The 16,465-nt window shown below is 50.8% G+C and overlaps 1 protein-coding gene and 1 non-coding gene across 5 annotated transcripts; both read right to left on the bottom strand.

Annotated features, from left to right (window-relative positions):
* Positions 1 to 401: 401 nt before the first annotated feature.
* On the bottom strand, positions 402 to 8,209 carry PIK3IP1 (phosphoinositide-3-kinase interacting protein 1). Of its 4 annotated transcripts, XM_036353218.1 has the most exons (7): positions 7,799 to 8,209; positions 6,868 to 6,984; positions 6,632 to 6,751; positions 5,565 to 5,765; positions 5,385 to 5,463; positions 4,390 to 4,502; positions 2,079 to 2,234 (listed from the first exon to the last, which is right to left on the bottom strand). In XM_036353218.1, the coding sequence occupies exons 1-7, from the start codon at positions 7,881 to 7,883 to the stop codon at positions 2,221 to 2,223; spliced, it is 729 nt and encodes a 242-aa protein (XP_036209111.1). In that variant the 5' UTR covers positions 7,884 to 8,209; the 3' UTR covers positions 2,079 to 2,220. The 4 variants fall into 4 exon arrangements, with proteins under 4 accessions (XP_036209110.1, XP_036209111.1, XP_036209113.1 ...); XM_036353217.1 differs by lacking the exon at positions 4,390 to 4,502 and having other exon boundaries at positions 402 to 2,234; positions 7,799 to 8,184; XM_036353219.1 differs by lacking the exons at positions 2,079 to 2,234; positions 4,390 to 4,502 and adding an exon at positions 2,241 to 2,391 and having other exon boundaries at positions 7,799 to 8,202.
* LOC118678664 lies at positions 1,249 to 1,356 on the bottom strand. Its single transcript, XR_004974960.1, has one exon. It is a non-coding gene; the product is annotated as a U6 spliceosomal RNA (small nuclear RNA).
* Positions 8,210 to 16,465: the final 8,256 nt, after the last annotated feature.

Below are 16,465 nucleotides of genomic sequence, written 5' to 3'. Positions count from 1 at the left end.
CCATGGGGACGTTCTCAGCTCAGAGCGGTTCCTGGCAGCCCAAGGACTCATCCCCCTCTGCACACCCATCCCTCCTGTGGCTCCTACAGCACCACCTCCACTGCCGGTTCCCAGCCCCAGCCAAGGGCGGCCTGGATGTTGAACTACCTCCACCTCGGAAAGAATGCCGAGGGGCAAAGGATTTGCAGTGACCACCGCCCACTGAGATGCCCGCACACTCATCTTTACGGCAGCTTCACCCTGGAAGATTCCTGGGGGTGACTGCGGTCACCAACCGTTCTACGGTGGCCACTTCCCAGGGACAGGCCCGGGCCACACAGGTGTTGACAAGGTAACCAAACATTCCTCAACTCATGGGAGGAGTATTCCCGACACCCCACAGACTTGGTAATGTGCAGTCCTTTCTTTTTTAAAAAATTTATTTATATAAGTAAAATGCAGAGCAATTTCCTGCGCTTTATATGCAAGTGTCAGAATGAGGTATATAAAACATGTACACAGAGGAATGTTTTCATAGAAAAGTAGAAACCAGTGATGTTCTCTTCAGCATCACTGAACCCCAAAGGACCCCGAGGCCTGGGTTCCCTCAGCAAACCACCCCCAGGAACAACCACCTGCTAGAGAGAACGGGCCCCACAAACGCCCCCTCGCTCTCCACGTGGGGCAGTGGCAGGGCCCTGGGGCAGGAAGCTCTGTGGCATTGCTAAGGCCTCCAAATGCGACGTCAGGACTGGGAGGCCCTGCCGCGCTGCTGGCACAGTGTAGCACAGTGGGTGGGGAAACGTCCTCTCCTCTGGCCCATGCCGGTCACTTTATGACTTTGGGTGTCCCTTTCGCCCTCTGGGCTTGGGGAACCCTAGGGTCTCGTCCAATGGTTTTATGACTGTTTTACAAGTTAGGAGGTGTGACCTCGCTCCATTGCCCCAACTGGGAAGTGCTGGCCTGGAGGCCACAGAGCCACCTGCAAACTCAGGCCAGGGCAGGGGGTAAGCCCTAAAGAACCTTCTTACCTCACCTCTGAGCGTAGTCTCCAGGTTAACCTTTCAGAGGCAGTTCACAAGGCCCCGCAGTATAATTCCCACAGGTAAGCTGTTGTCTTAACCCCACAAAAGGAAGAGGTGGCTGTCCACCCCGGAGAGAGGCTGTCTGGGGGGCACCAGGCCCACCTCAGGTCCTGTGCGGCCTGAGGCATCCTTCACCCTCTTCCTAAGCGAAATGTTCAGTGCAATCCTGCCTTTCTTTTTTAAAAAAAAAATGGAACGCTTCACGAATTTGCTTGTCATCCTTGTGCAGGGGCCATGCTAAATCTTCTCTGTATCATTCCAATTTTAGTATACGTGCTGCCGAAGCGAGCACCTTCCTTTCAAAACAGGAAGTCACTGGGCCTAGCCTGGCCACTACTGTCAAGGCATGTCACCGCCGGCAAGCTGGGGCACACCTAGTACCCCCAGCCTGGATCCCATTCTCAACCCACACTTTTGATTATTGTACAAACTCATTTCTGGTTCTCGGAGGTCAGTAGGGAGTTCCATCCCAAATACTGTTTAAACTAAATACAGTTTTTTAAATGTTGCCTCTCAAACTGCTTGGCCTGAACTATGAATAACAGCGTGCGCCACTCAAGCCCGCAGAGAACAAACGGAAAGGCGGAGACTGAGGCCACGCTAGATCATAAAGCTCAGAGGAGCCCAGGGGAGCTCCCTGTCCGTCCCTGATTCAGTTCCAGGACACAGGCAGTGTCGCAAGCCCTTGTCAGCAGCACTGCTGTGGCAGCTGCCACTGTCCCCCTCCACAGACAAAACCCTGCTCCAGGGGTTGGAGAAAGAGCATTGGTAGCAACCTACCCAACTTCGCCCTCAGCCAACAGTGCAACCCGCGTCTGTCTTAGGGTTCACCAAAAACCAAAAGGGGAAAAAAAAAGTGGGGGGAGGGTCTTAACCACAACAAAAAGTGTAGATCTTCCCAGCGGTAGGAGGGTAGGCCATCCTGCACCAGTGTCGGCACGGGGCTCCTGCCCATTGTGGGGGGCTCAGGCCCCAGGAGTGCCTGCCTGGCCCATGAGGGGGGCATCCCCCTCCTGAGGGTCGACTGGAGTCTGACTGGTGTGGACCACAACGGTCTTCTCATCCACGATCTCACAGGTGGCGTTGGTGAAGGCAGACAAGGGCAACGTGATTGGCTGCATCTCCCGCTCATACATTTTCTGGTCATACTGCTCTTTCAGGCCCTTTGCCCTGGCAAGAAAAGAGGGACGCGTTCAGGTTGTGTCTCTTGCATGGCTTTGCTCATTCGATGGGCCCAGGCAGGGCAGGTGCTAGCTGCAGTCACAGCAACCCAGTGGCTGATGTACTAGATTTCTCTCTTTTTTTAAATATATATATTTTTTATTGACTTCAGACAGGAAGGGAGAGGGGGGAGAGAGAGAGAGAATGATGAGAGAGAATCATCTATCGGCTGCCTCCTTTACGACCCCTACTGGGGGTCAAGCCCCCAACCCGGGCATGTGCCCTGACCCAGAATCAAACCCAGGACCCTTTAGTCTGCAGGCTGACACTCTATCCACTGAGCCAAACCGGCTAGGGCCAGCCTTCCTTATTAAGAAAGCATGCAATAGCCGAAACCGGTTTGGCTCAGTGGATAGAGCGTCGGCCTGCGGACTGGAGGGTCCCAGGTTCGATTCCGGTCGGGGGCATGTGCCTAGGTTGCGGGCACATCCCCAGTGGGAGATGTGCAGGAGGCAGCTGATCAATGTTTCTCTCTCATCGATGTTTCTAGCTCTCTATCTCTCTCCCTTCCTCTCTGTAAAAAATCAATAAAATAAAAATAAAAAAGAAAGCATGCAATAAATGTTGGCTGCTACTATAACTGTTTAACCTGATGGGTGCTCTGTTTACATTTAAAACTTATGATACTCTTGGGGTGGGTAGGTATGGTATGTGTGGAGGAAGGATATATCTATCCCCTTTTCACAGTCAAGAAACCGAGGTGCAGAGTAGCAACATCTATACTCAACAGCTCTTTCCAAAACAGTCTTTTCTCTGATTCTGGGAGAGCTTTTCTTTAGTCCAGGTGTGGTTTCCTGTCGTATAGTCTGTACTGTACTCAATGTACTTTTGCAGAGAAAAGGGAGGAGAGGGTCTTGTGGTTAGTACAGGGAGTCTGGTGACATGTGCCTTGCCCTGAGTTTACCGGAAGGTAAATTCTAGGCCTCAAGGAAATCACATGACAGTCTGGAGGAGTGAACCTGCAAGAAAGGCGTGGCCCCCTCACCGGCATGAGAACCCGGCTCGAGATGAAGAACATTTAGCCCCGGCCGGTTTGGCTCAGTGGATAAAGCATCCGCCTGGGGGACTGTAGGGTCGTGGGTTTGACTCCATCCTCGGAAAAATGTTTAGCCAGTTCACCTGGAGGAGGCCTGGAAACGGTCACAAGATTGGAGGAGAGTCCACTGCAGCCAGTGGCTGAGGAAGGAGGGCTACACTCGGCCAACATGGTTTGATTCTGACCACAAATTGTAGGTCAGGGCCATCGCACCATTTCATCTAACGCTCTGAAATGAACAAGCCAACCGTCCCGCCAGCACATCCCAAGGGCAACAATCTTAGACTGGCAATCAGGAGACCCTGTCACTCGGGTCAGTACTTCCCCTCTCTGTACCTCTGCTTCCTGAATCACAGAAAACCAGAGAAGGAAGAAGGCTTGGCTTGGAGGGCACTAGTAAGAGTGCCCACATTTTACAGACAAGAAAAACAGTTTTTGACCAAAGAGCTAAGCCGTCACATGCCTCAGTCACATGCCTTAGCTACAGCAATGCTCTGGGGCAGGAAATAGAAGCACCTTGCCCACAGTCACACAGATAGCGAGTTTGAGGCAGTGCTAAGAGTTGGCCTCTCCAAATGCTAGGGGTGTGATCTCAGGCAAGGTACACCTCCTCTCTTGTCCCAATTTCCTAATCTGTAAAAGGGGGAGGGGAGGGGGGTACTAACAGCATTTGCCTCATAAAGGTGATGGTGAGAATGGAGTTACAGCCTGTAAACTGCTTGAAGCAATGTCTAGCATCTGCTGTTTCCTATCGTTGCTTTTGTTATTACAAACACTTCCTTTTTTCATCTGTAAATGAGGAGACTGACTATGTATCACCTCTAAGGACACCTGAGACTTATTTAATGCTGGCTGATCGACTGGGGCTACGGGCTCAGACATGGCCCTAGCCACTGGGAAATGCAGGCTACCATGTCACTTCCCTTACAGAAAGCCTCCTCAGACCCTGGAGAGGAATATTACACTCGGGGCTGAGGTCCCCTGATTTTGCCCAAGAATGGCAAATAATTTCCCCAAAGTCAGACAGTCCTGTAGAAAGGAATGCGACTTGGCCTTATCATGACGCACCTGTCACGGACTTCGATAGCCTTTCCACATGGTCGCTCAAACAAGCATTCCTCCTCCTGCTGTCCCAGCCACAGGTCACGTCCCCGAGTTCCCCAGGTAGCCTCTTTGGCTCCCTATGCGATGAGGAGTGAGTAAACAGGCTCTCTGTCCTCCAACTCACTTTCTTCCTCCTGTCCTAGAGGATATCCTTACGGCTCAGGAAATTCAGGCCCCAGTGGCAAAAGTGGTGGCTGGGGAGCTCTTTAGTAGCAGAGTTTTCTAGCTCCCAGAAAGAGTGCAATCTCTGGATCCCTGCAGTGAGTGTGGGGCCTGATTTCTGCAATGCCACTCACGTCCACACCAGACACACCGGATTACACATCGGGGAATTGGGTGTCGGAAAAGCTGGGCTTCAATCCATGTTCTGCCACTCCCAGGCAGAAGTGACCCTGGGTGAGTCACTTCACCTCTCTGACAAAGGTTTCCTCATCGGTAAAATGGGGAATGAGAACTCCTACCTCACAAGGCTTTGGGGTGAGGAATAAAGGCATCAAAGGAAGGGGTTTGTGTACAAGGTCACCTGGTAAAGACTAGAACCAAGTGTCTACTAGACATCTTGAGCTGGTTTCCCCTTTTTCCACACCTCCCTTTCTTTTTCTTTTTTTTGTTGTTACTCCTCACCCAAGGATATTTTTCCATTGTTTTTTAGAGAGAGTGGAAGGGAGAGACAGGGACAGAGAAGCATCGATGTGAGAGACACATGTCGATTGGTCGCCTTCACACGTGCCCCTACCAGGGACAGGAGTCCAGCCTGCAACCAAGGTACATGCCCTTGATGGGAACTGAACCCATGACCCTTCAGGCCGAAAGCCCACACTCTTTCCACTGAGCCAAACAGGCTAGGGCCTCACTTTTTTTTGGGGGGGGGCGGGTAAGAATGCCATAAAGGAATCTGATTTGACTTTGTGTATCTTCCTCCCCTCCTCTGAGGGACGCCCAGAAGAGAAGCTACTGACCTCTTGTAGGTGTATCCAAAGATGATGCCAACTCCGATGGCAACGATGATCACTATCATGCCCATGCCCAGCACATTGCCTGCCAAGGACAGGACACAAGGCCCCATTAGCCGTGCCCCGGACAACACGCAAACATTCCTTCATGAATCCCATGTAAGGACAGGGGTGGAGCAGTCATACCCAGGATCCCCAAGTCCTTCTTCTCCTTGGAGTTCGCCCGGACCCCCTGCACGATCCCAATCACGGGCTGCACAGTTGCGGCCTGGCTCCGGACGGACAGGGAATTGGCAGGAGCAAACAGCTGCCCCTCATCTCCACTTGGCACTGCAAACGCCTCCTCCGTTTCTGTCTTGGAGGTTGGCAGGTCCTGGGACACAGTTTCTGGAGGAGAAGTGGAAAACAACTCTCATCAGAGGGTGGTCAGAGTGAATGCCGCAGCCAAACCTTCCTTCGCGTGTGCTGGGGGAGCTGAGGGATCCAGCTCAGAATGACCCGCACACACTGACACCAAACTCCACTTTGGGCAAGGCCAGGCCTGCGAGGGCCACACCATCGCTGGGACAAGGCCAGTGTGAGGGGAAGGCCCTAAGAAAGGGCCTCTCCCGCCTCCCACAAGTCTTCATCTGTCCAAATCCTTGCCATCTTCCAACACCCAGCTCCATTGCCATCCTCTGCAAGCGTCACCCCCGACCCCCCTGGGCAGCTCCCATTTATGGAGCCCACGCTGTGTGTGTGCCAACCCCCAGGTTGCATCTTTACATGTATCCACTGGAGCCTAGAAAACTGTCTGGCTGCCTCGGGAGCAACAAGCCTGCGCCCTGGAATCTAAGAACCTGGGATTCAAATCTGAACGTTGCCATTCACTGCCTCCCTAAGTCACTTCTCTGAGGCTCGGATTCCCCCCCCCCCCCCCCAAATAACTTCTTCCCGCGGAGGGGGGTTGTGAGCAGAAGATAACACACAGCAGGGAACCCACAAACATTCAGTCAAGGCTGAACGGATCGCTAAGGGCGCCGGACCGGGCCCGAGGGAGCTGTCCGGCGGGGAACTCCCGGCCGCGGGGCTGGGCCTCGCCCCCTTCCGTTGTTTACAAGGCGCTCCCGGAAGCTGAGCTCACTCGGGGCGGCGGCAGCCAATGGGCTTTGCGCCCCGCGGCCTGGAGACAGTCCTGACCAATCAGAGGGCGCGGGGCCGGCGGGAGCGGCCGCCCCTCCACAGCGCCGGGCACGGGGGTCCCGAGTGGGTACCTGGGCAGCGCAGGTCCTCGCAAGGCCGCTTCTCGGGGGCGCCCGTCTCGCCGCTGACGTAACACCAGGGCCCGCGCGGGTCCCGGTCCGGGTTGCGGCAGTAGCTGTGGTTGCCGGCGCCTGAGAGAGGAGAGAAGGCGCCATGGGCCGGGGCTGGGGGCTGGGGGCCGGGGGCCGGGACGGAGGCCGCCGCCCTGCCGCCGCCCGCCGCCCGCCCTCCCGGGGCCGACACTCACCCGCCTCGGGGGCAGAGGCCAGGCGGCTGTGCGCATCCAGCCAGTTGAGGCAGCGGAGGCCCGGCGCCGGGGAGGACTGGTCCGCCCGGTACAGGTGGCCGCTGTCCGACAAGCAGCCTGTGAGGAAGAGGGGTCCCCTCAGACACTGGAGCCGGGGAGCTGGGGTGCCCTGGGCTGCGAGACCCTGGGCGCGTGGAAAACCGCGCCGGCGCTGCACGAAGCTCTCGCTGTTTGTTTTTTTCTTCTTCTTTTTTTTAAAGCCGGAAAGCACTACACACGTGCCGAGGGTCGCTGTTCTGGACCCTGTGGCCCCCGAGGAGGAGAAGGCCTGGCGGGGGGTGTCGGTGCAGTGGGCAGCCGGGCCTGAAACTCATCCCCGTGTGGTCGTTCCACGTTACATAAACTCTGGTGGTGCCTTCTCCGCGGCTCTGGCCATCCTGCCCGAGGGACACTCCCTCCTGGGAGAAGGCTGCAAAAGCCTGGGCCCGGGCGGACACCAGGGGAGCCTCGTACGCTGCCTGGAGGTAACTCCGAGCTCCCACTGCCCGCAGCAGGAGAGCCCCAGGAAGAGGCTGGGGGAGGAGGGCTGGTGCTCTGGCCACACCATCCCTGCGAGGCCTCTGCAAAAAAACAGGCCTCGAGGAGTAGGGGGAGAGGAACCCCCCACCCCATCCCCAGTTCCATCCACTCATGAGCCACAGGCAAGAAAAAGGAAGGAGAAAGTAGCTACTTGCCTTTGTTCTTAATGGCAAAGATGGAGCTGCAAGCCCCCTGGCCAGGAAAAGAAGGGGGGGGCGGGGGGAGTTTTCGTGGGACAACAGAAACCGGCTAAAAGCTTCCTTTCCTGTCATCTGTGAGGCCTGGGAAACGGGGGGGCTTGCCCCTCACTGCTTCACTGAGTTGCTGCAGGAAAGAAAGATTGTCATCTTACCTCCAGATGCATAGGCTTCTGCGAGGAGCAGGTTGCTGAGGAGGAGTGTTTGCAGCCAGGCCAACAGCATCCTCACCGCCTTCATCTTGCAGGTGACTGACCAGTTGGGGTCCCCTTGGTGGCAGTTGAAGCCTCGCGGTCCCAAGCCTCGCAGCCAGACCTGCCCTTGTTATGCTCTTCTGGTAAACAGCCTCTTTAGAACTGGGAGCTTCCCAGCTCGCTTGCTGCAGGGAGGTGCTTTTATTTTCGCTGAAAGGCGTCCCCTGGCGCCCCCTGGCGCCCTATGCCATGCAAGATCACTAACCCTGAGCCAAAAGAGGAAGGAGCCCCGCCAAGGGAAGAGGGGCAGCGAAACCCAGCCTGTGCTCCCCAGGGAATCCGTCTGAGACCTGCATCGGCTGCATCCGCAGGGCTCCTCACCTCCCCTGCTTCCCTCTGTGAGCGTACAGCAAGAGCAATTCTGTCAGGAGGCGTTATAGGGGTGGGGGGAGGTCTGGAAGTATAGCCCCACCCAGGCAGAACAGCTTAGGGAGGACATGCTAGCTTCAACCAAGAGGGACTCAAAACCACAGAGAGGGCACAAATAACAGTATCCAGGTAGAAGTAACTCTTTATACCCCTTCATATACATATACATATACATCATATACATATACATATATATGTGTGTATAATTGATTTCAGAGAGGAAGGGAGAGATAGAAACATCAATGATGAGAGAGAATCATTGATCAGCTGCCTCCTGCACACACCCCTTACCGGGGATCAAGCCCACAAACCCCAGGCATGTGCCCTGACTGGGAATTGAGCCCAGGACTTCTTGGTCCATGGGACAATGGTCAATCCACTGAGCCACACCAGCCGAGCTATACTCCTTATAAAAGAAAAGGGCCTTTGTGGGTTATACATGTTTATGAACAGTAACTTTTTTTTTCTTTTTTTTTTTTATTATTAAGGTATTACAAATGTGTCCACATCCCCCCCATTAACCCCCAACCTCCCCCCACACACACACAAACTCATGCTCCCATCCCCCTGTTGTCCATGTCCATTGGTTTGGGAACAGTAACTTTTTTTTAAAAAAACAGTATATCTTTGTCAGGTTCAGATCAGTCATATTCCTTTGCTTATATTTGGATTTTGGGGTGTCATATATAGTAAGAATACAGAAGGGGTCTTTTTAGTTGAAACTAAAGGAAGAGGCTGAGGAAGGAGGGCTGTGCTCTGGCCACACCATCAATGCAAAGCCTCTATAAAGAAGAAGACTTAGGGAGTAGGGGAGATGAATCCCCAGTTCCATCCACTCATGAGCCACAGACAAGGGAAGGGAAAGCGGTTACCTGCCTTTGTTCTTTTTTTCAAAATCCTATATAATAAAAGGCAAATATGCAAATTGTCCCCTTGGGAGTTTGACCGACCGGGAGTTCGACCGCTCGCTATGATGTGCGCTGACCACCAGGGGGCGGCATGGAATGAAAGAAGGCCCCGGCCAGCAGCCGGAAGGCCCCAATCAGCCCTGATTGCTGGCCAGGCCTAGGGACCCTACCTGTGCACAAATTTCATGCACCAGGCCTCTAGTGTGTGTGTGTGTGTGTGTGTGTGTATTTCAGAGAGGAAGGGAGAGAGTGAGAGAGAGAAACATCAATGATGAGAGAGAATCATTGATTGACTGCCTCTTGCACACCCCTTACTGGGCATGTGCCCAAGACCAGAATCGAACTCAGGACCCTTCAATCCACAGGCCAATGCTCTATCCACTGAGCCAAACCAGCTAGGGTCTTGCCTTTGTTCTTAATGGCAAAGATGGAGCTGCATAATATCTCCATGTTATGCAAATATTGAGGCATTTGCGCAGCTGTACTTAGTAGTCTGTCCTTCTAGTCCTGAATTCATATAGAGGAAGTTAAATGTTTTCTCTCCCCCCTCCCCCCACCCTATGGGAAATCCATTTGCAGTGATTTATATCCATCATTAAACCTCCCCACATCCTTATGACTTAGGCCTTTTGGAGTTAGGACAGTGGTTCCCAATGTGAGGCACATGCGCCACGGGGGGGCAGGGGGGGTGTGGCAGGGGGGGCAATTTGAGAATGAGTTATTAACTGAATTTTTTTCATTTCCTATGGTTCTAGGGGGCTCATATATAGTATATAAACATATATTGTGACATATTTATGCATTTCAGTTCTCTATTATATGTTTTGAAACTTTATTTGCTATTTTTTAATATCACTTCATATTATTATTTTTTTTAAACAATTTCTTGGTGATTTCTTCCTCAGTAGTTCAACTGTCCTTTCACCCTTTTATTTTTCTCTTTCATAGATACCATGTTCTTTGGGGGCTTGTTAAGAAGTGGAGCTGACTAGGGGACGAGCAATGGATTTGGCCTCACTGGTTTTGGCATAAGGCAAGACATGCGTGTAGAAACGCCCAGCAAACGGTTCGATATGGGACTAAAGGTGGACCAACTGGACAGAAAAATCAAAGTAAGACTCGAGTGAGTGTAGTGGAGTTAAGAAGGTCCTAGAATAAAGGCAGGCTGGCAAGAAGGCATAAGAGAGCTTTGGGTCTAGCCTTAGCATTCATGAATATAATGAGTGTGTGAACTCCGTGGTGCCTGATGTGGGCGGGGTGGGAAATAACCTCAGATCCAGACTTCGTAGCTTAACTAGAGCATTTGCAGTAAACGGGGGAGTTCAGAGATGAAGCCCGGGAGTGCCGAGCTGTCGGGAAAAGGGGACAGGACGCTAGGCCCGGTCTAGGCGGTCACATGGCATGAGGGGCTCTGTGGGTTAACTTCAGGGAATGCAGTGCTTTTGCCCTAAGCTTTGCTCTGTCTCCAAAATGTAAAAAACACGCTCACCTGTGTATCTTAGGTATGCCAAGCCCTGGTTGTGTTGTTTGTTGTGAATTACTTTGATCATACACAGTGTAGTTAACATGTGTATTTATGTAAGCAATATGTAAATCAGACGTTTATCTATTAAATATATCCTGGTGGGGGGAAAACAAGGTAGCTGGGAAAATGCCTCTAGCCCATCTTTAAAATCATGGTATTTCGTTCTACTCTTACAGTTTATGCTGTCAGGCAGCCAACAGTTACTCAGCCTTTCTGGACCTGACTACCTTCTGTGTCAGGGACTGCTTTTCCTTTTACCATCATCCCAGTTCCCTACTGGCCATCGCTCCCATTCTGCTCTGTTGTGTGGATTACTCTCTTCAAAACTTTCTTCACCCATCTTTTCCCATGGCTTGTTTCATCCCATTTCCTCTTAAGAGATATACTTTAGCCCCAGCTGGTTTGGCTCAGGGGATAGAGCATCAGTCCGTGGACTGAAGGGTCCCGAGTTCAATTCTCTTCAAGGGCATGTATCTTTTTTTTTCTTTTTTTTTTCTTTTTAAAATATATTTTATTGATTTTTCACAGAGAGGAAGGGAGAGAGATAGAGAGCCAGAAACATCGATGAGAGAGAAACATCGATCAGCCGCCTCCCACACATCTCCCACTGGGGATGTGCCCGCAACCCAGGTACATGCCCTTGACCGGAATCGAACCCGGGACCCCTTCAGTCCGCAGGCCGACGCTCCATCCACCGAGCCAAACCGGTTTCGGCAAGGGTATGTATCTTGGTTGCAGGCTCGATCCCTGGCCCTGGTCGGGATGCATGCAGAGGCAACCAAGCGGTGTGTCTCTCTCACATTGATGTTTCTCTCTCTGTGTCTCTCCCCCCTCTTCTTCCATTCTCTCTTAAAAAAGCAATGGAGCCCTAACCGGTTTGGCTCAGTGGATAGAGCGTCGGCCTGCGGACTAAAGGGTCCCAGGTTCGATTCCAGTCAAGGGCATGTACCTTGGTTGCGGGCACATCCCCAGTAGGGGGTGTGCAAGAGGCAGCTGATCGATGTTTCTCTCTCCTCGATGTTCCTAACTCTCTATCCCTCTCTGTAAAAAAATCAATAAAATATATTAAAAAAAAAAAAAGCAATGGAAAAATATCCTCAGGTGAGGATTAACAAAGAGAGAGAGAGAGATCCTTTAAAGAATCTAAAATCAGGAAGTACTAATGAATTTTATAATATACTTCTGCCTCATAGTCAAATGGAGAGAGAAGAAAAAAAGAATTCAAAACAAGATCATAGAGTAATTGTGGCTGAAAGGAAATGTAAGGACAAGAGAAATCAACATCACTGTGAGGTCCAGCCCTACGTTCTGATCACTGCCCTTCCCGCCCTCTGTGAAGACCAGGCGCCAGAAGGGAGCAGTGTTACGGGTGGTATCATAAATGGACTCAGATTGACCCCAGCATGGGCAGACCCGCGGTTCAATAATAGAAGATTAAGTACCAGCTTCAAATACTTAAGTGTGCTCTCTGAGTTCCCGATGATGCTATTTTCTACCTGGAGATTTCCTCTACATTTACTTTGATGGCTCAGTTGGAAGTCCGCCATCACTGCAAAGTGTTCTTGAGTTTTATGCAGTATTGGCAGCAGCATCCTTAGTATCCTGACGTTAAAAGTAAGAAATCCCTGCCCTGTTGCGGCCGGGCTGCTGCCGCCCAGGCGGTGGTGGAATATTTCTACTTTCTAGGATCTTGTCCTCTCCCACACTGAGTGACCTAACCTTTTGTCACCTTCAGGAGTCATCAGGCGGATGAGAAAGCCTCCCATTCCTCCAGTGGCTCTGCCATCAGCCGGTAGCATGCTTCTGCTCTGAGTTTCTAATCTCTTGGACATAGTAGGAAAACCTGCTCCGGTAAACACGGAATTGTTCATATATCTAAAGCACTTGGAAGAGTCCCTCACACATGTTCAGGACTTCTGCTATTATCTATAATAATAAAATCGTAATATGCTAATTAGACCTTCCGGACGACCTTCCGGATGAAGCCGGGGCTGTGAGGGAAGCCCGGGTCCCGGGTGCCAGAGGGAAGCCGGTGCCAGCAGCCAGGGGACGGAAGGCCTACTCTTGCATGAATTTCATGCATCGGGCCTCTAGTTATTAATATTATTGTTATTGCCACCATCCAGGATCAGAAGCTAGCGCCTAACTAAGCCTCTACTTTTTCTCTTGTTGTGCTGGTTAAGCAAACCCAAATTATCTGGAAATAGGCTTGATAATATTTGGTGTCTTCTCAATTTTGTGAGCATTGTCAGCTCAAAGAATCTTAAAAAGGTCAAAGTGTTGTCACTTTAGTATTTTTAGTTTCTAGAGCTTTCACTTCCCTTTTCTGGATTCCTGAGGGATTGAGCCTACAACCTGGGTCCATGCCCTTGACCGGAATCAAACCCGAGGCCCTTCAGTTCATAGGCAGACGCTATCCCTTGAGCCAAACCGGAGAGGGCAATGTAACCTAAAAGAGAAGAAAATTACCTGAGCCTTTTGAGAAGTAGTAGTAGCTTTTATCCTTGACTCTTTCGTCTAGCTCAGTGATGGGGAACCTATGACACGCGTGTCAGAGGTGACACGCGAACTCATTTTTTTGGTTGATTTTTCTTTGTTAAATGGCATTTAAATATATAAAATAAATATCAAAAATATAAGTCTTTGTTTTACTATGGTTGCAAATATCAAAAAATTTCTATATGTGACACGGCACCAGAGTTACGTTAGGGTTTTTCAAAATGCTGACACACCGAGCTCAAAAGGTTCGCCATCACTGGTAGCTAAACAATCTGAAAATTTCTGGCTCCCCCTGCTGGTCCCTCCCGGGCAGTTGCATGTACTAGTAGGTGCATCTGGGGACATATGATTGGAGCCAGAGCCAAGTTCTGCCAAGGGAAATTAGAACGTTGTTGTGGAATACCCTAGCCGGTTCAGGCAGGCCTGAGGAGGAAGAGAACAGCCTGTGGAGAACAGTTCTGGGAAGTGCAGCTTTCTGTGTAAGGGGCAGGGTATAAGGTGGCCCACTGCCAACTCAAGTCAGGAGGGCAGGGTTGGTGCCTGCAGCACTGAAAGACTATATCATGATCACATGGGCCCATAATGAGCTAGTCATTATGTGGGGATCAGACCCTATATTGATCACAGAGATGGGCATTGTCTCCCTTAAGACAAAGCAGCCTGGGCTCAAACCTGGTCCTCATGCACACAGAGGGGGAGATACAGTTTTATTTTGGCCTCTGTGAAAGTTGAGGCAATGAGGATGGTGAAGGTGGATGGGAGTGTCCCCAGGGTTTGTGGTCCTATGTGATGTACACGATCCCACCTCCCAGCTCTTCAGACCAGTAACAACTCTGTGAATCCCTGGGCGGATGTTCTGGTAGGGCCTACTCCCTCTGTTTCTCTGTTGATTGGCAATAAGTTCCCTATACCTGCCCCCCTTCCCCCCCAGATCCATTTCCAGTTGTTTATATATATTTGGCTTTTCCACAGCACAACTTTCTAGAAAATGGGCTGGGGCCTGATGGATCTTACCAGGCTCTAGTCAGCTGCAGGCATCTTTTTTTTTTTTGCAGGCATCTTTTTAAAGGGAGTTAAAGATGGTAAGATACTAAGGGCAGATCCCCTCCCCTTCTCTCAACCCCATCCCCCAAGCGCAGTGTATTTCCACTTAAAGTTGAACATGGAGAATAGGCTTGTGTTCTCCTTCAGGACACAGAGATAAGCATGTGACTTTCCCCAGTACACAAGGAAAGGAGCCCACTCCAGAACCCCAGGGTATGAAAATTGCCATTGGACTTGGGCAGGTATAACTATGCCATGGTCATTATAAAGAAATATTCGGAAGGAATTCATTTCTGTAGTGGGCGTTGGGGATGTGGCTGGCAGTGGGCAAAGTCCTACATTCTAATGGGGGAAAGCAAACCATAAACAAATAAATATATAATATGTCAGGGCCCAGCCAGCATGACTCAGTGGTTGGGTATCGACCTGTGAGCCAAGAGGTCCCGGTTCAATTCCCGGTCAGGGCACATGCCCAGGTTATGGGCTCACTCCCTAGTGGGGGACATACAGGAGGCAGCCGATTGATGCTTCTCTCTCATCATTGATGTTTCTATGTCTTCCTCTCTGAAACCAATAAAAATATATATATTTCAAAAAGTAGATATTTCAAATAATAGGCTCCTCAAAAGAATATAATAATAGTTACTAATGTGTACATAGTGCTGTACAGTTGACAGTGTTCCCGCATATACATTACCTTACTCTGTTTTCACATCACCTACATAAGGAAATTTGCTGTCTTTCCATTTCACAGATAAAGAAGGTGAAATTCAGAAAGATTGCACAAGAGAGCCAGTTTTCAGCTGCCACACAGAGGAAGACACAGCCAGTTAGTCCCGAAGAGTAGCAGCCAATCAACAGAGAAACAGCCGCTTCTCCAGGGCTGTCAGGTAGGAGGAAGTGCACCTCCCAGCCCTGTCCCAGACCAACCACAGAGAGGAAAGGGTGGGGACGTGGTGGAGGACAGACCACATTCTCCCACTCTCCACTCAAACCCTCATGGCCACGGCCAGGTCCAGCTTCGCTGGGAGGGGGCAGAGCAAGAACTTTGAAGGGAAGCTTGAGATGAACATTTAAACTTTTTTTATTATTGATTTTAGAGACAGAGGAAGGGAAAGAGAAACATCAGTTTGTCGGTTCGCTTATTTATGCATTCATTGGTTGATACTTGTACACGCCCTGAATGAGGATCGAGCCCGAAACCTTGTGTATCAGGACAACACTCCAACCAACTGAGTTACTCGGCCAGGGCAGATATGAACATTTGTAAAATGAATGTTTTTACTTGTGTAAACATTTAAAACAAATCTTAAATACCAGGAGGTCACAGTTCGATTCCCAGTCAGGGCACAGGTCTGGGTTGGGGGCTCGATCCCCAGAGTGGGATGTGCAGGAGGCAGCCGATCAATAAATGGTGATGGTTCTTATTAGAATGATATTTGTTATTTTAAGAGCTGGCTGTGGAATTCCTCTTAGGTAATTGTCTTTATTCATCCAAACTGGCCTCGACACTGGGTCAGTCGCCCAACTGAGCCTCGCGGTCTGCCCTGACCAGCTCTTCTTCACAATCTGATTGCTGGCTGACTTGTCCCAGCAGCTCCTGCACACTCTGAAATGACCCTTTTCTTCCTCAGTGACCTGAAGGGACTTGTCACTTTGATCATCAGCTGGTATTTGGACTTCAAGGGCAAGTTTGCCTATATTTTCCCTTCTCTGGGCCACCTTGCTTCCCCCACACCCAGCCCTCTGTGTCCAAGTCCTAAGCATGCTCCGGGGTTCTTCTCTGATGCCACCACCTTCTCAAACCTGGTCGGCGTCTCCTCCTCCAGATCATCAGAGCTTTTATTTCCCTTCACTTCTCATGCCATTTTCTCTCTTGTGGTGCAGATATTGTGAAGGTGTGTGTCCCAAATCCTGTACTACTCTGTATGCTTAAGCTCTTTGAGGAATTAAGTCTCCCTCAGCACACAGTATGCATCCAGAATACCTACTGAATGAATTAGTGGCTGCTCAGTGTCAAACACTATTCTAGGTATTGGGAATACAGAGATGAATTACCTTTGCATGAACCCCATTTGCAAGGAAACCTGGTCTCCTATGGGGAGACCCATAAAAAAGATGATGGAAAAGTAGGAATGTGTGTGGAATAGGGAGCTGGCCTAGAGGAAGACAGTGATGGAGCCCTGGGCCCCATGGTCAGACAGGTCAGGATTCATGTCTTGG

Source organism: Myotis myotis, unplaced genomic scaffold (assembly GCF_014108235.1).
Source record: "Myotis myotis isolate mMyoMyo1 unplaced genomic scaffold, mMyoMyo1.p scaffold_m19_p_20, whole genome shotgun sequence".
In the NCBI taxonomy this organism is placed as follows: Eukaryota; Metazoa; Chordata; class Mammalia; order Chiroptera; family Vespertilionidae; genus Myotis; species Myotis myotis.
This window is presented reverse-complemented; position numbering and strand designations above follow the sequence as displayed.